The sequence below is a fragment of the Saimiri boliviensis genome, chromosome 5 (genome assembly GCF_048565385.1).
Source record: "Saimiri boliviensis isolate mSaiBol1 chromosome 5, mSaiBol1.pri, whole genome shotgun sequence".
Classification (NCBI taxonomy): domain Eukaryota; kingdom Metazoa; phylum Chordata; class Mammalia; order Primates; family Cebidae; genus Saimiri; species Saimiri boliviensis.
In genome coordinates this window covers 1,072,026-1,092,281 of record NC_133453.1, presented here as the reverse complement: position 1 = coordinate 1,092,281, position 20,256 = coordinate 1,072,026, and the positions used below count along the sequence as shown (strand labels likewise).

Genomic DNA, 20,256 nt, shown 5'->3' with positions numbered 1-20,256 from the left:
ACGGGGTCCTGGCCCGACTGTCAGCCAGCAAGACGGACCAAGTCCGCCCTGGGCCCACATCCCAAGCAGCCCCACCCTGCTCGGAGCACCCTGGCGGGGGCCAGGCCTCCAATCTCAGTACTCAATGGCAGAGCCCCTAAACTTGCTCCTGGGTCCCCATAGAGACAGAGGCTGGGCACACGCACAGGTCCCCAGGCTTCAGGCAAAGACGTCCCATGCCTGAGTGGCAGAGGCCACATCCCCTACAGGATGCTGGGCGGGCCTCTAGGAGGAGGGGTTTCCAGGCTGATTGAAGGGAGGGCTTCCCACATGCAGAAGAGGGAAGAGCTGCCCGGTGAAGTGAGCACTCAAGCCCGGGAGTGTGGGATGGGGCCATGGGGAGCATTCCTGGGAGGAGGGGCTGAGGGGGAGCAGAACAGCGTGCAGCAGAGTGAGGTTTCTGGGGGTTCAGACCTGAGCCCAGAGGACCTCTGTCTGCGGGCCCTGGGGAGCCCCAGAAGGCTGGGGGGTGCTCTACCCCTGAAGAAGTGGGTGGCGGTGGGTAGGAAGATGGAAGAGAAATGGAGGCAGGGCCCAGTCAGGAGCTGCCAGCGTCCCCGTGGCCCACGGCCCGCCCCACGGCATCTGTCTGGGGTTGAGCACCTCCAGGTACGAGTCTGTGTTTGCACGTGTTGCTCCGTGCATTGCTTTGTTCACAGATAAACACGTAGCACAGGGCAGCGAACGGTGACGGTGAAACGTGCTCCTGACGATTGGGTCCCTGATGAACTGATTGTTAGAAACGTGGGGTCTTTCGCCTCCCGGGAGTGGGCACTGCTGCATGGTGGCGCTTGCACTCCGGGCACGAAGGCAGCAAGCAGGCTTTCCACACGAGGGACCACGCCGCACATGGGGGTCTACTGTGGGGGTGGCTTTCTGGGGTGACTCTTTTCATGGCATGAGACTAGGAAACGGTTTCCTCATCCCTGTTAACAGCGTACGGTGCCCCAGAGACAAGATGCACCATCACTTCTAGAACACTCTTCCACTTCGCGTTTCAGCTGATCCTCGGTGACACCTGTGTAGAACCATCGCGAGCATCCTGTGGGCGGGATCCTGGGGATGATGCGTTGCTTGCTGCTCCTTTGCAGGGCGGAGAGGGACTCCCTGGAGAGCAGCCTCCTGGAGGCCCAGCAGCTGACCACACAGCTGCAGGAACAGCTGCAGGAGGAGGCCCGGAGCGCAGGACTCACGCGGCAGGCCTTGCAAGGTGCTCCAGGGGTGGCTCCCCCAGCCCGTTCCCCGAAAGTCAGCCATGGAGGGGCCCCTGGAGTGGAACTCAGTCCCCACACATGCTGCGCCCCCTCTCCAGAGCCCACAGGGGCACAAACGAGGGCCTGGAGCTCCTGTGACTGAGCACATTGGGCCACCCCAGCCATTGAGGGGCAGCAACACCCTGCCCAGGCTGCAGCTGGCACCAGCCCGAGGCGGGGCACCACGCTGTGGCCACGGGGTCAGTGTGTGGCCTCCATCTGCAGCCCTGGACCCTGCACCCTGTGCAGCCCACCCTGTCATGTGCTGGCCGCCCACTCCCAGAGCCCGGCCACTGTCACCCCCAAGGCTGTTACTCCCTCGGGGGTTCCAAAGGGCTCGGAGCTCCGCATGCCAGGCCCTGGTGCACCTTACCCATCACCCCACAGTGGAAATGAGGCAGCTACAACGTGACTGGGAGGCCCAGGAGCTGAAGCTGTGGCAGGACATGGGGCGGCTCCAGCGACAGGTGGCACAGCAGGAGCGGGGAGCACAGCTGGCCCTGGAGAGCCAGGCATCGGCACACCGTGAGGCCCTGGCACAGCTCCAGCGAGAGAAGGTCTGCTTCCCACAGGCCCACCAGTAGCTTCCTAGAAGGTTACTAGGTCCCAGGGAATGGCAGGCCCTTGGGAGGAGGGGGCCCTTGGAGACCAAGCTCAGAGGCGGAGGTGCCCGGCCAGGGAAGGTTGGGCAAGGACCTGCTCACTCTTTATAATTCAAACGGGCATCCAGGGCCTTCCCCGTGGGGCCCTCACACTGGGCTTGGGTTTGTATTTGGGGCGGAGCTCCCTCATGGCAGAAGCTGGATGGACTGTTGGCTGGTCTGGTGCAGTGTGAAGGGTGGGGGCTTAAGGGGGCCCCACACCCACTGCAGCGGTCCCACAGGTCACAGGCTTCCGGAGGCCTGGTTTGATACGTCTTTGCACCCCTTTATGGCAGGTGCGCTGCAGAGACTCAGGAATGGTTACATACTGATAGATCGCTGTGGGCTGGCAGGTGCTGGGACCCAGAGAGGCCCTCCCTGCTCCGGTGACCCTGAGGGGAAGGTGCGGGGGGTGCATCTGGCTGGACTGGACAGCCTCTGCGGACCATCAGTCCTGGCGTCCCCCGGGCTAGGTCTCACTCAGGACCACAGACACCTGCTGGACCCATCCCTTTACCTTGCCCAGGAGACCTTGAGTCTGTCCCTGGTAGAGGAGAAGGAGGTAGCCAGATGCCGGCTGGAGCAGGAGAGGGAGCTGGTGGCAAAGAGCGCAGCTGAGAGGGAGGCTCTGAAGGAGGAAATTCAGAGTCTGAAGCAGGAGCGGGACGAGCGCCTTCTCCAAATGGAGCACAAGATGCAACAGGTGATGGCGGGGCTGGGGGCGGCGGGGCTGCTCACGCCCACTGCACCTGCTGTCTCTGACCCAGTGCAAGGGCTGCATGGCGCCACACCTCAGGCAGGTACAGCCTTTCCAGGTCACTGCTATTGTAGTTTTGTTCTTCCACAGCAGTCACGGTGGACAGATGTCCACCCAACCACCCATCCATCCACCTGTCTGTCCATCCATCCATCTCTTCCATCCATCCTTCCACCCATCCACTCATCCACCCACCCACCCATCCATCCATCCATCTCCCCATCCATCCCTCCATCCGTCCACCCACCTACCAGTTCATTCATCCATCCGTCTACCCATTCACGCATCCATCCACCCATCCATCCACCCAGCTCTCCATCCGTCCCTGCACCTGTCCATCCACCCACCCACCCATTCATCCACCCACCCACCTGCTCATCCACCGACCCACCCACCCACCCCTCCATCCATCCCTGCACCTGTCCATCCACCCACCCACCCGTTCATCCATCCACCCACCTCTCCATCCATCCCTGCACCTGTCCATCCACCCACCCACCCGTTCATCCACCCACCCCCCCATCCATCCCTGCACCTGTCCATCCATCTACCCACCCATTCATCCACCCACCCACCTGCTCATCCACCCACCCACCCCTCCATCCATCCCTGCACCTGTCCATCCACCCACCCACCCGTTCATCCACCCACCCACCCACTATTCATCCACCCACCCACCCATCTCTGCCCTCAGCTGTCCCTCTATGTGCTTGTCCTCATCCACCCTCTCACTCGAAGATACATTCTTTCCATGCATTTAGCTGTCCACCAGATACATGGCCGCACGTCCACATTCCTAGTTGTCCGTCCGCACGTCACCACCCATGCAGCCACCCGTCAGTTCATTTGACTATCCATCCAACTATCCATGCTCCCAACCTTCCATCCACACAACTACCCACAATTCATTTGGCCACCCATGCATCCATTCACTTAACATCCCTCCATCTGTCCACAAACTCAGCTGCCAACCCACATATTCAACCACCTATCCATGTGTCTATCCATCCAACCACCTGCTCCACCAGCCAGCTGGTCATCCAGCCATCCATCAGTGTATCCAACTCGACGACCAAGCCAAGCAGGCCACCACCAGCCACATATCAGGGCATCCTCCCATCCCAACAGCAGTTAAGACTCAGCCGCTGGCCCTCTAAAAGCTCCCCTGAGTCTAGGCTGTTCCCATGTCTCATGCCAAAATTCACTTTTGGTGAAAGGAATGGGCAGATGGACACGTCCACATGTGTGTCATCACATGGGGTGATAAGGACTAAAAGATATCGGTACAAATTACAGGCCCGGTGCTGTGGCTCACACCTATAATCTCAGTACTTTCGGAGGCTGAAGCAGGTGGATCACTTGAGAGTTCAAAACTAGCCTGGTCAACATGCTGAAACTCGGTCTCTACTAAAAATACAAAAAATTAGCTGGGCATGGTGGAGGGCACCTGTAATCCCAGCTATTCAGGAGGCTGAGGCAGGAATAACTTGACCTGGGAGATGAGGTTGCAGTGAGCTGAGATCGCTCCACTGCACTCCAGTCTGGGTGATGGAGAGTCCGTCTCAGAAAAACAAAACAAAAATTACAAACTTCAGGAGGAGCTGGAGGAGCTGACATGGCCAGGATGTATTATCAGACTCCGCATTTAATATTTGATGCTTGCAACACTCAGGCACAAGCTCTAATCATCCCTATCTGACTGGTAGGAAAACTAAGATCCACAGACGACGGCCCTGCACAGATCCACACGGAGGCCTGTGCTCCTAACTGCCCCCGCCTCTGCCTCCTTACGTGGAGGAGGGGAGGCCTCGAGGACGAACAGTGGTGCTGGCTGGAGAGGACGCGGGCATTGGCAGGCATCTGGGGATGGCTGCATGGGGTGGAGGCGGCAGGACAGGTGTGCGGTGGCGCTGGAATGGGGCTCGGCACCAGCATCAGGCAACAGGGAGCCAGCGGATGTTCTGGAGCAGGAGGATATGATAGGAGCTGGTGGGAAAGAGCCTGGGGCCAGGAGGCTGGGGAGAGGCTGGTCAGGGTCCGTGGGAGAGAGGCTGAGAGCCAGGCAAAGGAGGAGAAAGGTGAGTCCGAAGGCCCTTGGGAGGTGGCGCTATCATTCCCCTTGGATACATGAGGAAAGAGCCTCTGGCGGAAGCAACGCATCTGGGGCAGTGGGTGACCCGTCAGAGCCCCTCACTCCCATCCGGGACAGACCACGAGGCAGCGTGGCCTGTTCTCATGTGACTATAATCCCAGCTTCCCAGTGAGGGGATCTCCGTCAAACAGGAACGCAGGCCGGGCACAGTGGTTTATCCCTGTAATCCCAGCACTTTGGGAGGCCAAGGCCAGTGGATCACCTGAGGTCAGGAGTTCAAGACCAGCCGGGCCAACATGGCAAAACCTTGTCTCTATTTTTAAAATATATAAAAATTAGCCGGGCATGGTGGCAGGTGCCTGTTGTCCCAGCTACTCAGGAAGCTGAGGCAGGAGAATGGCTTGAACCCAGGAGGCGGACAGTGCAGTGAGCCGAGATTGTGCCACTGCACTCCAGCCTGGGTGACAGAGCGAGACTCCGTCTCAAAAAAAAAAAAACAGGAGCGCAGGCTAAGAGGGCAGACAGACGCTGTGTGCTAGTGCCCCCCTCCCCTGGACCCACAGCAGACCCACGATAAGGGCACCCCAGGGGCACAGCACAGATGGCCTGGCCTGTGGGGCCCTTGCCAGGGCAGGAAGTGGGATTTCCTGGGGCCTCTGCTCAGCCAGCTGCCCTTTATTCCAGGAGCCCCGAGTAAAGAGACTGAGCAGAGGAGTGGGGCTGGGGGCCCAGTGGGAAGCTTCCCCGCGCTTCCCTGAGCAACCTGTGATGGCCCAGTCACAGAACAGTCTTTGGGGATCTTATTTCTCTAACGAAGAAAGGAATTATATGTGAAGCAAGAGCCAAAGACCTGGAGCAGCTGTCCCGGGGGGCTGTCTCCACCGCACCCCAGTGACGCTGGCTCACACCTGTTTGCAAAGGGAAGTCCTCACCCCAGAGAATGCACCCTTCCACATTTGATGAATTCTGGCTAAAATTCTAACAAACATTCCCTTGCTGTGTGTCCGGTAATGAGGGCAGCAGAAGGGAGAGAGAGGGCCCCACCCGCACAGACCTCAGAGTCCAGCGAGGACAGATTCCCGAACGGCCAGCAGACCTCCAGCCAAGCAAAACAAGCAGGGCCTGGAGGGAGGGATGGGGAGCAAGGGGGACACTGGTTTTAAAGTTGTTTAGAACGTAAAAGCCATTCGATGAAGAGTCCCCAGCTCCTGCCCCCCTCACCAGGCCACTCAGGGAACAGCTGTCCTTTCTCTCTGATTCCTCTGTAATACCCCATGCAATTCTGACCCAGAGAGCGTGCAGACCCCACAGGGCGTGGTCCTCTCACAGACACCATCCACAAGTCCAGGCCATCCACACTTCTGACCGACTGACATAAGGTTGGGGGTTCCCATGATCCTCTCAGTTTCAGTCATTCACTGGAATGACGCACAGAACTCAGGAAAGCCTCTTGTTACTCTGGAGTTTCACTATCAGGTATGGAAGTCAGGACCAGCCAGAAGAGGGGACACGCGAGCACGTGGCAGACACGGGCGGCTGCACCTCCCTGTGGAGCCCACCCAGCACCCCCCAGCGTGCTCAGCAACCGGGAGGCTCCCCACGCTTTGCCTCCTGAGTTTTTACTGGGGTTTCACCGTGCAGCATGATTGGTGGAGGGGTGCTTATGTGACTGAAGCCCCTTCCCTGACTGCTGGGAGGTTAGGCTGACATCCTAACCTGTTAGGCTCAAAGCCCTAACCTGATGAGGCTCTCCCAGCAGACAGCTCCATCCTAATGAGGTGACTCAGGAGCCCACCTGAGTCACCTCGTTAGCGTAACTCAGCTGTGGTCCCTGGCTGCCGGGAATAGCAGACAGACGCACCTCACCTTTGGGAAACCCCAGGCTTTAGAAGCTTCCTCCAAGGACCCAGGACAAAGACTTGACAACACTCCAAAGGTTGCTCACACACAGAAAGGCAGTGCCACTCCTCAACACCGCGTTTTTAACACAAATGGCCTGAAAAGTCCAAGCGGGCTCCTGGGCCTTTGTCTTCTCCACCCTCTCCACACCCTTGGCGGGAGCTCTGTGCTTCGCTTTCTGCGCTGCGGGCTGAGCTTCCGGGCCTGGGTCTTCCCGTGGCTGGCTGGTCTCCCTTCCGTGGGCATGTGGGTTCCCTGCTGCCATTATAGCAATGTCACAGACACTGGTAGCACTGGGCAGAGGTCACCCCACACAGGCACACGCGTGTCTCCGGGCTGCCCTCCCCAAAGTGGACGTGGAGAGGAGATCCGCGTGGGCATCCGACAGGCGCTGCTTCCACAGCCTCTCCATGGGGCAGGGTGCCACCCTTGGAGCTTAGGGTGTCTTGTTCACACGCGTCTCCCACACCATCAGGAAGATGGAGCGTTTTCAGGCTTTTCACTGCCTTCTCTGCGCTGTGGCAAGTGTGGCCTAGAGGGGTGGGGATGGCTCACGAAGGCCCCCAAACTGCATGGAAAAGGGCAGGATCCTGGACAGGCCGGGGAGGGGAGGCCACCCCAGGGACGTGGCCAAGCGCAGACGCAGAGGCAGGGCGATGTCAGAAAGAGGGCGGGCGCTGGAGCGTGAAAGGGCCCGGGACCCAGGCTGCCTCTGTGGTGCCGCCTCTGCTCCCAGGGCAGGGATGTGGAGACGAGCCCGCTGTGTCCCGGGCAGCCCTGCGCTCAGCCTCTCCTTACGGGGGGCCTGATCCTTCCCCAAGCCTCCCCAGCTTGCTCACAAGCACACCCTGTCCTGTCCAGGCCCTGTCCCTGAGAGCCGAAGAGCAGAGCCTTCTGAGCAAGGAGCTCTCCAGGGCCAGGAGGGCGCTGGAGCGGGCGCAGCAGGAGGCACAGGGCCAGCAGGAGCACGCACAGGTGAGTCCATGCCGCCCAGCCACGTGCACAGCCGAGCAGGTGCCGGAGACCCGGGAGGCCACCCCTCCCGCCTAGCCCTAGCGGCATGTCCCTCTCCATCCCTCCCTTCCTGAGACTCAGTTCCCCTGGGCGCCTTCAGGGCTCCTGGTGGGAGGGACAGTCTATGCAGGAAAGGCCCCAGTGAACCAAAGCTGTGGGCACCCGGCTTCACCTGGCCCAGTTCTCCCTTAGCCTAGAACTGGCAGGGAGGCCTGGCCCAGCCGGGGGCTGCACACGACCCAGCAGCGAGTGGCTGAGCCCGCCCGTGTGTGCGCTGGGGCTGCTCACAGAGAGGACCGGCCTCGGGGAACTCACTCGCAGACAGATCCTACCAAAGGAGAAGCTCTGGGACCCCAGGCAGCTGGCCCTGCACCCAAGGACACAGCAGAAAAGGACACCCACGTTGAGTCCTAAGTGGGCCCAGGAGAGAGGCTGGACAGCCCCCCAGCAAACAGCCACCCATCCTGAGCCAGTGAACAGAGGCCCTCGTGTGGACAAAGGCTGCTGCAGGCAGCCAGCAGGGGTCACCTGGGACCCCTGACTCCTCCTCTGGAGCCCAAGTCCAGGGGCCTGGGCCGGCAGCAGCAAATAGGGCTCTGGGCAGGAGGGCTGTAGGGAGGACTCTGGGGATGAGGACTCTGGGGAGGAGGACTCTGGGGAGGAAGGCTGTAGGAAGGAGGGCTCTGGGGAGGAGGACTCTCAGGAGGAGGGCTGTAGGGAAGAGGGCTGTAGGGAGGAGGACTCTGGGGAGGAAGGGTCTGGGGAGGGGGCCTTTGAGGAGGGAAGTTCTGGGGATGAGGACTCTGGGAGGAGGACTCGGGCCTGGGCAAGGCTGGGCACCCACTGTTGTTGCTTGCAGAACACCAAGGCTTCAGCCCATCTGTGACATGGTACCAGGTCCCACAATGGGAAATGAAGAGACTGGGAAGGGCTCATAGGGAGTGACCAGAGCCCAGTGATTGGCACAGGGAGTGACCAGAGCCCAGTGATTGGCACCCAGCTCATGGGTGGGGGTACGGTGAGAGCCCACCAACAGGACATGGATGGGGGCCCGGGTCACAGCGGGGAGTGGCCAGACCCCAGGATTGGACACGGATGAGGGAGCCTCAGCAGGGCCTCCAAGGCCCAGGGAGTTCGAGGAGTGGCTGTGTGGGATCGGGACTGCTGTCCTGGGTGGCAGGGGACTGGCCCTGAACGGACAGGTGCGAGGTGCCCTGGGCAGGGAGGGAATGGGCTGGAGGAACCAGACCCAGCGCCTCTCTTGCCAGGAGCCGGTGGGATCGAGGGTGAGGCTGACCGCCGACCCCAGCTCCGGCCCCTCCCTGCCCTTGGTGACTGCACACACCCTGTTAGCTGGGCCCACACCAGCCTCCTGCCTCTGTCCTTCCAGCTCCTGGCTGTTTGGTGACGAGGCCATTCATTCTGGTGCGTGTTGGCTTATTTTAAATTCAGGCCATCCTTTTCCTCCCCGTCCCTGGCGAGGACACAGGGTTAGATACCCACCCGACTGGTGTTGAATGCATGGCCCAGGGGGCAGAGAACGGAACACAGCCTGTGGTGCCAGGCCCGGGACGAAGGCCCCTTCTGTGTCCGTCCTGAACGGGAGCCCTTCTCCCTGGCTGCACAGAGGCCAGCACGGGCCGCCTGGGTGCGGTGGGCTGGGACACCCACGCAGCAGGGCCCTGGGAGACGCTTAGCGACTCAGAGCCAGGATGGAGGGCTTGTGCCGGGTCCCCAGGAGGCCCCCAGGGCACTGCGCAGCGGGAGGGGCACCGCAATGAGGAGGTGGCTGCTGGATGTTGCTTCAGCTCCTTCTGCCTGACGCCACCACCCGGAGTCCTGGTCCCTCCAAGCAGGGCTGCCCAGAGGAGCACCCAGCAGCCCAGGGGGCGACCAGAGCTGCCCCACACCCTGCTCCGATCCTGCCCCTGAGGCCTGGGAGGGCCAAGCCTGGCATCGGGCCTGTGACTGTGCCCCTCCCTCCTCCTGACCTCTGGCCCAGCAGCTCCCTCGGCTCCACCCCATGGGCAGGGAACCAGGAAAGGCCTCCTGGGGTCCTGCGAGCTGCCGCCTCTGGAGCCAGTGCTGGCTTCTGAAGCCTTCTCCTGCGTTGGCCCTGAGTCTCCCCCGGACTCGGGACCGGGCCTGCCAGCCAGCTGGGCTCCCTGGGGAGCTCGTTAAGGGTTCCTTTGCCACCTCGGCTCAGAAAATGGAAATTAAAACTGCTGAGAGGAGCAGGAGGAGAGGAATGCCAGCCAAGGCGCACCGGGCGCCAGATGACAGGAGAGCGTGCGCCGCAGGCTGAGCCGCCACTGCAGCGGCTCCAGCCGGGGCCCTGTCCCCGAGGCCCTCACAGGGGGTCCTGCAGCCGGGTGTCAGGAGCACCAGTCACTGGAGCGCTGCAGCACACAGAGGCACAGAGCCTGGTCACCCAAGAGGAACCTAGTCCGTCCAGAGGGTCTGCAGCGGGTGGTGCAGAATGAGGACAGGGGGCAGCCGCACGGCTCCTTTTCCAAGAGCGGGGTGCACAGGCTGCAGGAACGCCCAACTCAGCAGGATCCAGGCAGGCAGGTGGGGTACCTATGCCCAAGGGGACACAGAGCCAGCTCTGGAGGGAGCCGGCTGCCGCTGCCCGGAGGCTTGGTCCGCCGCCCCAAACCCATGGCTGTGGAACCTGAGCAGGGCGGGGCTCTGATCCCTCATACTGAGGACGCTGAGACCCAGGAAGCTGAGGCCACCCTGAGCCCCACCTGCCCTGCTGCCCCAACCTGGGCAGGGTGCAGTGGGGACGGCCTCGAGAGGAAGCGGGGTGGGGACCTGAAGGGTCTGGGGCTTGGGGTGAAGAGGGTGGCATCTGTCCATGAACAAGGGGCCGTAGGTTGAGCCTGGGACCTCTTGGTCCGAGGATCTCTGCTGGCCACACTGCCCCGAGGCCCATACGCTTCCTGAGAGGACACCCTGGGGGTGTGGGCGACGGGGTCCAGACCCCTGAGCTCAGTCCCAAATGGAGGGTAGGGCCCCGAGTGTGTGGTGGGCCCGGTGGGGGTGGGCCCTGCCCCAGGGCGCAGGCTGAGCTGAGGGGCTGCCTCCTGGTGCGTCTGTGGGTACTCACACGTCACAGGTGGCAGGGACCGTGAACTTCCCCTCATCCCGGCAGCCCGTTGACAGTTTAGGACACCGAGAGCCACTGCCCGGAGCTTGCAGGACGGTCGGCAGGGCCCAGCTCCCGTCCCGGCCACCGCACCTCCTCCCTCTCCCAGCTCCTGGCCTTACCTCACCCCCACTGCCAAGGGCCCAGCTCCCTGGTGCCACTGTGGCCTTCCTGCTGCCCCCAGGCCACCGTCAGCGCCACGACTGAGGAGCTGAAGGCCCTCCAGGCCCAGTTTGAGGATGCCATCTCAGCCCATCAGACGGAGACCACGGCCCTGCGTGAGCGCCTCCGGGACCTGGTGGCTGAGCGAGGCCAAGTGGAGAGAGAGGTGAGGGGCAGGGCTGGGGGCTCGGGGGTGCCAGCGGCGAGAAGACAGTGGGGCCAGTTCCGAGACAGGAGTGCGTGGAGAGTGGGGTGTCAGGAGGAAAGAGAGGCCGTACGCTGGAGGAGGCAGCGTGGCCCCCGAGGGTAAGAAAAGGCAGCCACAGGGGTCGTGGGCGAGGGGCCTCACACCAGGCACTAAGCCAAGCGCAGGCTCCTGAGCAGATGAAACGGTGCCTGGCCCGGGCCATTGGCTGAGAGAAGCTGACGCTGGTTTTCAGGGAAAAGAAGGCGTCATTTCTAAGCCCCCTGAAGGGGTGAGTTTGACTTTGGGGTGAAAGTGGACTTGGCTGAGTCTGGGTGCCAGCTGAGCAGGTGGGGAGCTCTCCACAGGCTGCCGTGGGTCCCAACACAGCTCCTGCTGCCCTGCGTGTCCTGGGAAGGTGCCTGGGACACTGGCCGGCTCCCAGGGCATGGGTGGGGCATGCCTGCCTCTGGGAGGGCCAGCATGTGAAAGGGCGGCCAGAGCCACGCAGCCGAAGGCTCCGGAGTCCAGCCAGCCCCGTCTTTCCACACACAGTTAAGAAAGTGGAGTCAGGAGGGCCTGGCTCCCAAAGCCTTCCCGAGAGACAGGCGTGACCTGGGGCGAACGGGAAGCCGGACCCTCGGCCAGGAGACCCATTGTGCCATCCGCTGAGGCAAGGGGAAGCCCCAGACAAGCTGGGCTCTCTGCCCACACAGCAGGGGCATGGACTGCACTGTGCTGGGCACTAGGGTGGGGGGAGGCTGGATTTGGGGCAGTGGGCAAGAAAAGAAGCAGGGGGTTAGTGGAGATTGCAGGGTGGCCCTGGGTTGACACGGAGGCGCCCAGGAGCCACATGATGGTCATGTGGGGTGGGGAACAGTCATGGGCAGGGGGCAGGAGGGGCCAGGCTAGGCTGTCCTGGGCTCAGCAGGCAGGCAGATGGCAGAGGCGTTCCTGAGGGGGTTGCTGGGACAGGGGGATGCCTGTGTGTGGCGAGGGCAGGAGGGCACAGGGACTGGGCTGGAGGAGGGGAAGGTCAGCTGCAGCCCCAGCGGGGCCCCTGGGGACGGGGCGGCCCCGCACACTCCCTGGGCGGCTTGCCAGGGCTGGGGGCTGCGCAGCTGACCTGGTGCCGGGCGCCCAGCAGGGGCAGAGAGGGGAGAGGGGCTCAGCCCTCCCCAGGCACACACACGAGGCGGGCCAGAGAGAGGAAGAGAACGTGATTGAACACGAGCGGCTGTTTACACTGGCCCCAAGGAGAAAGGTCTCCTTTCAACAGATTTCAAAGACAGGCCTGGTCAGCGGCCACACCAGGAAGCAAAAGGAGATTTCAAAACTGGGGCAGCGGGGCGAGGGAGGGGACGGGGCGTCGTGGTTCTGCGGGCCCCAAGGAGGGGAGCGCACGCCTCACAGGAAGGTCAGGCTTTCAGGGCGGCAGTCCCAGAATAGGGAGTGGGGGCTGAAAGGTGAGGACGGTGATGGGGACGAGAGGAGCAATCTTACAGAAAAGCGAGCCCAGCCCGTCCGGCGCCAGGCCGGCCCGGGTCACCATGGAAACCGCAACATTTCTCACAGCCTTTAAGCTGGAGGAACTTCAGGCTCAGACCCTGGCTAAGGCCCACACATGTGTGCACACGCGTGTGTCCACATCACGTACACAGTGAGACCACACACACCTGTGCACACGCCACACACAGTGGCGCACGCGTGCTGAACACACACACACGAACGCACACACACGCTGAACGCACACAAACGCACACACACACGCATGCCCCACGCACTCACACCCACACAACCCTCACGCTGGAATCAGACACCACACAGTGCACACAGGTGTGCACAGAAACGCGCAGCAAGCACACACACGTACATGCACACGCACACTCACGTGCACACATTCACACGTACACACGCACACACATGCACACTCATGCACATACAGGCACACGCATGCACACACATGTGTATACTCACATGCACATGTACACACATGCATATACTCGCACACATGCTCACACACACATATACTCACATGCACACATGCAGATGCACACATGCACATACGTAGGGCCTGCACAGGCGTACACACACGCACACGCACACACGTACACACAACACGCACAGAGTCGACACCTGCACACGCTCTGCCTCACACACGCACACTCACCCGTCCCTCCACAGCCCCCCTCCCTGCCGGGCTCTGGAGCTGCCTCGCTGCAGGGGATTTTAAAAGAGGCTGTTTATACAATTTCTAGTAAAGAAATAATGATTATAATCACATTAAGTGATTTGGCTGTAAAATTCCTGTGAAAGGGATGGCTGTTCTCAGGAGGGGGGAGCGGTGGGGGAGTGTGGGGACCCTCCCTCTCCCCCTCCAGCGCCCTCCCTCCCCCCCTCCAGCACCCTCCCCCTTCCCCTCCAGCGCCCTCCCGCTCTCTCCGCATTTGTTTTGCTCCTTTCACCTCCTCTGCCCTGGGAAATGAAAACAGTTTCTTTTATGATGCATGGGCCCTTTTGCTGGTCCTTGACCTTCTGGGCCCGTTTCTGCTGAGCTCTGCGGAAAATGCTGAGCACAGTCAGGGCTCCCACATGTGGGGGTGGTGGGGAGCAGAGGGGAGGTTCTGGCCCTTCCCAAAAACAGAACAACAATCACAGCGGCAGCCTCAAGAGCCAGGCCGGCCGGGGGCCTGGACAATATCCCGTGAAAACAGCCAGCAAAGAGGGTTTTGTTTTTGGCAAGCCGGCAACTTGACATCACGGAGTCTCTGTGGCTTCCCTCCCTGGGCATGCCCTGCCGGTTCCCCACCCCCCAGCTCCCCCTCCTCCCCTGGGGCACGCCAGAGCCAGAATGGAGTCCTCTCCAGGGTTTTTGGTCAGGCCCAGAGCTCAGACCTGGGAGGCAGGAGATGGGACCAGGGCCAAACCCCAGCAAGTCCCCACCCCAGAGCATAGGTGCAGGGGGAGCCCTTCCGCCAGGCTGCAGCTGTCTTCCAGACCCCAGCCCTGGGCTCTCCTGGGCACTGTGAGATGCCTGGTGTCCAGAGCAGGGAACTAAGACCCTCCTCTCACTGTGCCCCCATCACCAGAGACCCTCCTCCCACCGTCTCCATCACCAGAGACCCCTCTCCCACTGCCTCCCATGCCAATGGGGGAAGGAGGGCTGGGCTGAGGGAGTGGGTGAGCCCCACTGTGCTGGGGTCCCTGTGCCAGGGTCAGCGCCCAGCCTGCCTGTCAAGGTTGCTGCCCACACTAGGACAGGCAGCGGCCTGGGCACCACACTGTCGCCTAAAGAGATGATGGTATGCTGGGAGCGGGAGGTGGGAGGGCCCCGGGCAGGGGCAGCTGAACGTGGGCAACGACAGTGCAGACACGAGTGCTGAGCGACGTCCCAGGCAGGCCTTGCCAGCCAGCGGTCAGTGTGCCAGGGTCCAGGGAGGCCACAGCGTGGGGACGGACCCAGGGGGTCAAGGTGGGGTCTGCTGGGCTCTTGGGCTGGCCCTGCCCCAGCCCCTGTAGCCGCCCCACAGCCTCCACAGCAGTAGGATTGGTGGCTTCGTGGGGCACGCGACGTGCATGAGGACCACGCTGGGCAGGGCTCCTGTGCCTCGCCCTGGAGCTCGGTCCCCAGCTGCCCGCCAGAGCTGCATGCTCCTCCCCAGGCTGAGAGGCTGCAGGCACAGCTGACCGTGGCTCAGGAGGGGTTGGCCACGCTGCGCCAGGAGCTGCAGGCCGTCGAGGAGAGCCGGGAGGAGGCCCGCCGGGCACTGGGTGACGAGGCCCGCGAGAAGGACGTCCTGTTGCTGTCCAACATCGAGCTGCGGGCCGCTATCCGCAGGGCTGAGCAGGAGAAGGCCAGGTATGGCGGCCGCCCCGGAGCGGCTGGGGTCCCTGCAGCCCACTGCCCACCCAGGCTGCAGGGAGGATTGGGCGAGGGGGCTAGGCAGGGGCATCCCGTTGATTTGGCCCCACTGGTGGGTAGACATGCCAAGCAGGCCTCCTGCTGCCCGGTCCAAGGGGTCTGCAGTGCTGGCCAGTGCAAGGGTGGCTGGGGACATGGACACACCTGACCCTGGCCACAGGAAGTTCCCATCAGCAGGAAGACAGGGCACAGGTGACCTCCTGGAGGTGGTGCCAGGCTGGGGAGCAAAGGGAGGCCAAGAGCCTGGCTGGGGCTCCAGAAAGGCCCCTGTGGGGCAGCTGGGCCAGCAGCCCTCATAGCAGGTGGCAGAGGTGCCAAGCTAGGCTGGATGTTGAGCGTCTGGGCACGTGAGGGAGAGGGAGAGGTGGGTACGGATGAGCTGGGGAGGGGCTGAAGAGGTAAATGGTGCACAGGGGCCATGCAGCTGGGCACTGGGACACGGGTGGACACGTGTGCAGAAGGTGACAGGGAGCCCTGCAGAGGCAGGGTTAGGGGATATTGTGGAGAGTCCAGACCGGGGTCGGTGACCTGCTGGGCAGCAGTGCCGGCCCCCAGGGGGTGCGGGCGCCCCAGACTGTGGCACCCTCATCAGTTTTAAGCGGTCCAAGGAAGAGAAGGAGCAGAAGCTGCTGGTCCTGGAGGAGGCGCAGCGGGAGGCCAGCGCACTGCAGGCCTGCCTGTGGGAGCTGGAGCAGGCACGGGGGCACACCTGCCAGGAGCTCCACAGACAGGTGGGCGGCAGGAGGGGTCAACATCCAACCAGGCACCTCCCGCCTGGTGCTTCCCGGGGCACCCCCTGGCTGCAGCGTGGGAGCCGCCAGACCTGGCCTTGCAGCTGCGTTTGAATCACTCTGTCCCCAGACTTTGGGCCACCCCCTGCTCAGGTTCACAGGGCCCCTGGTTGGGTCTGTCCCCGTGGAGTGCAGATGGCAGGACTGGAGAGGGCGGAAACAGGAAGGCTTGGGGAGGAGGAAGAGCCGGGCACAGCACACAGAGTCTGAATGGGATGCTTTCCATGGCACTCGGGGGTCAGACAGGCTGGCGGGGGCGGCCCGGCCTCTGCAGGGCTGGGTGCTGGAGAGTCGGGTCTCCGAGAGGCCCGGCTCCCTCCTGTCGGGGCAGCCTCGGGGCAGTTGGATCCAGTGCACCCAGCCAGTGCCCACACTCCCTATCAGGGCCCACCCCGCCCTGCCTGAGACTCCTCCTTGTCCCAGGTTTCTCAGAGGAGGTGCCAGGTAGGTGTCTGCAGCGTGGCTGAGGGTGGCGGCTCCTGGGCCGAGGCCCTTTGGAGGAACCTTAGCCCAAGCCTCCCTGAGTGTGGCCAGCTGCCCTCAAGGAACGTGTGAGTGGAGGCAGGAGGCAGGGAGGCTGCCTGGGCACAGAGGCCAGTGACCCCATCGGCGCTCCAGGTGAGGACGCTGACGGCCGAGAACGAGAGGAGACGCGGAGAGGCCCGGGAGCTGCAGGGGCGACGTTCGCAGGAGATGCTGGAGCTGCGGAGGCAGGCGGCCGAGGCGGAGGCCGGGCGCGCGGGTGCCCGGGAGGAGGTGGGGGAGGCGCTGGGCAGGGGGAGCAGAGGGAGGCCCAGGCCCGCCCACTTCCTCACCGGCTCTCGCGGGCGCTCCCCCGAACATCCCTCCTTCAGGTCCTGGGACTGCAGAGGAAGTTGGCCGAGGTGGAGGCCGCCGGGGAGGCCCGACGACAGCGGCTCCAGGAGCGCCTCCGTGACAGCCACAGGGCTGAGCAGACCCTCCGGGCGGAGCTGCACGGCGTCACCAGGAAGCTGCAGGAAGCCGGCGCTGCGGCCGACGCTCTCCGGGCTCGCCTGGACCGGGCCTGTCACCAGATCCGCAGCCTGGAGCAGGAGCTCACCCAGGCCCAGCGCGCGAGGCAGGGGGCGGAGGCCCAGCTGGGCCGGCTCTGCCGCACCCTCCGCCGTGGCCTGGGGCTCCAGGGACAGAGCCCGTGGGCCGCCCCGGAGCAGCCCGGTTCCCCCACCCAAGGTCAGAGTCCTCAGGGGCGGCAGGCGGGCCCCTGTCCCTGCTCAGTCCCTGGCCTGGCCGCCCGTCTTTCAGGCCTCACAGCTGATCAGCAAGTGACTGGCACAGGCAGTTGCAGGGCCCTGTGGCCGGCCCTCAAGCTCCCATGGCTGGAGCAGCAGAGAGGAAGGGGACAGGCATACTCCGTCACTGTGTTCTTGTCTGCGACCCCTCCGCTGTCACCTCCCGCAGGCTCCAACGGCTCCCAGGCTCTCCCTGGGCGAGAGGGTGCCAGCCCCCGAGCCAGGCCCCGCTCACCCCTCCGACGGCCCTCACCCACACCCGGAGGCCACAGCTCAGAGCTCCTGGACGTGGACACCGTGAAGGACATCCTACGGGGCTTTGTGCAGAAGCTCCGGGAAGCCCAGCGGGAGCGGGTAACGGGGGCTGGGGCCCCCCCACCCACAGCAGCACGCGGGGGTCTCTGGGGCCCCCCCACAGCAGCACGCGGGGGTCTCTGGGCCCCCCCACCCACGGCAGCACACGGGGGTCTCTGGGCCCCCCCACATGGCAGCACGCGGGGGTCTCTGGGCCCCCCCACGGCAGCACACGGGGGTCTCTGGGCCCCCCCACATGGCAGCACGCGGGGGTCTCTGGGCCCCCCCACAGCAGCACGTGGGAGTCTCTGGGGCCCCCCCCACGGCAGCGCGCAGGGGTCTCTGGGAAGAGCACCTTAGACCTGCTGTCCACCCACCCATGTGTCCCTGGGTCTCAAGGTCCAGGCTGTTCTGTTTGTTGTGAGAAATGCTGGTACCACCGTGGCCCCCAAACCCAAGTGCCCTGGGTGGCTGCAGGCCACCCGCTTCCTCAGACCAGGCTGAAAAGCCCCTGGAGCCAGACCCTCCTGCAACACCCACCAGGGCCCAGGCCAGGGCATTCTGCAATTCGTGCCATCCCCTGAAGAGCTGCCCGGGGAAGGGCGACTGCAGGACAGAGCCAGCAAGCTCCCCTCAGGGCTCCCAAAGTCCCCTCCTGTGGGCTCAAGCTCCCCGGTGGCTGCTCTTGGCTTCAGGGCTCCCACAGAACCACCCATGAGCGGCCCCTCCGGCTCGCCGGGTGACGATGGGCAGGGCACTCCCGTGGGCAGGGCTGTGGGAAAGAGAGACACAGGCCCTGAGCCCTGGCTGGGGTCCATGCACACCCGCTCCCTTCGTGTCTGCCCCAGGGAGCAGGGTCCCATCTGCACTCAGCCCCAAGTGCTGCCACAGGCTGTGGGCCACCACCTGCCAGCTCTCCACACCACACCTGTACCTGAAACCTGGGACCTGCAGACCCAGCCCCACCGGGCCCCTCCCCTCCCCAGGCCTGCAGGTCAGCTCAGCTTCCCAGCGTGGTCACCTTCCCTGAGCCCACTGCCACGCCACTACTGCCCTACCCTGCACATGCTCAGGCTGGCACCCACGCGCTGGCAGACACCTTGGCCCTCCACCCACCCGTGGGGCGGCCCCCACCGACCTCAGTCCTTCCTCCCAGAATGACTCTCGCATCCAGATGGCGACCCTGAGCAGCCGGCTGAGTGACGCAGAGTGCAGGTGTGCCCGGGCCCAGAGCCACGTGCGACAGCTACAGAAAGCCCTGGCCGAGGCCCAGGAAGGTGACCTCCCTTCCCCACCCCACCCACCGTGGGAGCGGCTGTGAGGGTGGGACCACTGTCCCCACGGCTGCCAGCTGTAAGCTTTCGGCCCCTACGGCAGCTTGGCGGGAAGGGGGCCCAGGGCAACACACAGCCCCCAAGCCTGGGGAGGCGGGGCCTGAGCTTGGCATCAGGGCTTTCTCAGCAGCAACTTCCCCAGCACAGAGGAATGGCATCCACAGGCCCCTCAAGGCCTCCCGGTCCGGCCCCAGTGTCCTGGGCAGCCCCTGCCCCGCCCTGGCTTCCTGCAGTTCCCACCAGGGGCCTTTGCCTGGGCCGTGCCCTCTTTCTGGCACCCTCTACCCCAAGTAGCCACATGGCTCTCCCCATGCAGGCCCTGCCCTTTGCCGCCCCTTCAAAGAGGTTCCTCCCCACTGCCCCCCACTGCGTCTCACGCACGAGTTTCTCCACTTATCGCCCCCTCAGTTAAAGGAAAGAGGCAGCCAGGCACGGTGGCTCACGCCTGTAATCCCAGCACTTTGGGAGGCCAAGGTGGGCGGATCACCTGAGGTCGGGGGTTCGAGACCAGCCTGACCCACATGGTGAAACCCTGTCTCTTAAAAAAAATAAATAAATAAAAGGAAAGAGGCAGGAGGGAAGGATGAGCAAGGAGGAGGTCAGAGTCCAGACACGGGAAGCAGGGACCCCAGGCCAGCCCAGGACCCTTGAGCATTGAGGACAGACCCTGCCCCCCCTGGTGCCAGTCACTGAAGTCTGCCGAGTTGCCTACCTGTGACCTGGGAGGGGCGTGGGAGCCCCTCGAGCCACCCTGCTTGCCCCACAGGCCGGCGTCGAGTGGAGGGCATGCTGGGCAGTGCCCGGGCAGCAAGAGCCCTGCAGAAGGAGGCGCTGGGCAGGCTGGAGGTGGAGCACCTGGTGAGTGTGCGTGCGGCAGGCCGGGAGAAGCAGCGGCTACAGGTGGGGAGGCGACAGGGGTGGGGGGGCAGGTGGAGGGACAGGTGGGGGGGCAGGTGGGGTTGGGGGGGCAGGTGGGGCGTGAGAACAAGGCCTCTCGGTCACCCTCACACCCTGCAGGGAGGCCATAGGGCTGGGATGGGGGAGAGGGGTCCGAAAGGGCTTCTGTGGGTGTTTGTGGCTGGGGCCAGTGGCCAGCCAGGCGGGGCCCTGGGCAGAGGTGCAGGCTGGGTAGTGGCAGGTGGCTTTGGGGCCATCAGGACTGGACCTGTCCCTAGCAGAGCTGTCTTTAAGGTAGTTCTAGCCCTTGTGTCACAGATTGGGGAAACTGAGGACTTGGTCCTGGGGGCACAGCAAGTGGGGGCAGAGCCGCAAGTCTAAGCCCTTCCTTCTCTTGAGGCCACACTGGCAGGCATGGGGCGGCCCTGGCCTGGCCTGGCCTTGGGGCTCTTTATGGGGTCACCGTGCTGCTCCAAGACCACTCTTCACTCCACGTCACTCAGGCACAGAAAGGGCTGAGGTCAGCGTCCCCGCGAGCCAGGCTTTTTGCTGGGG

The 20,256-nt window shown here is 63.6% G+C and overlaps 1 protein-coding gene across 4 annotated transcripts in view; it reads left to right on the top strand.

Annotated features, from left to right (window-relative positions):
• Positions 1–20,256, top strand: part of CROCC2 (ciliary rootlet coiled-coil, rootletin family member 2) — an 80,799-nt gene that overhangs the window by 41,084 nt on the left and 19,459 nt on the right. For all 4 annotated transcript variants that reach the window (XM_074398739.1, XM_074398737.1, XM_074398736.1 and 1 more), the window contains 12 exons: positions 1,131–1,249; positions 1,680–1,849; positions 2,460–2,636; positions 7,543–7,656; positions 11,031–11,174; positions 14,855–15,051; positions 15,707–15,845; positions 16,524–16,661; positions 16,760–17,117; positions 17,346–17,530; positions 18,627–18,747; positions 19,571–19,662. In XM_074398739.1, the coding sequence (XP_074254840.1) occupies positions 1,131–1,249; positions 1,680–1,849; positions 2,460–2,636; positions 7,543–7,656; positions 11,031–11,174; positions 14,855–15,051; positions 15,707–15,845; positions 16,524–16,661; positions 16,760–17,117; positions 17,346–17,530; positions 18,627–18,747; positions 19,571–19,662 (1,954 nt within the window). The remainder of the gene's footprint in view (positions 1–1,130; positions 1,250–1,679; positions 1,850–2,459; positions 2,637–7,542; positions 7,657–11,030; positions 11,175–14,854; positions 15,052–15,706; positions 15,846–16,523; positions 16,662–16,759; positions 17,118–17,345; positions 17,531–18,626; positions 18,748–19,570; positions 19,663–20,256) is intronic.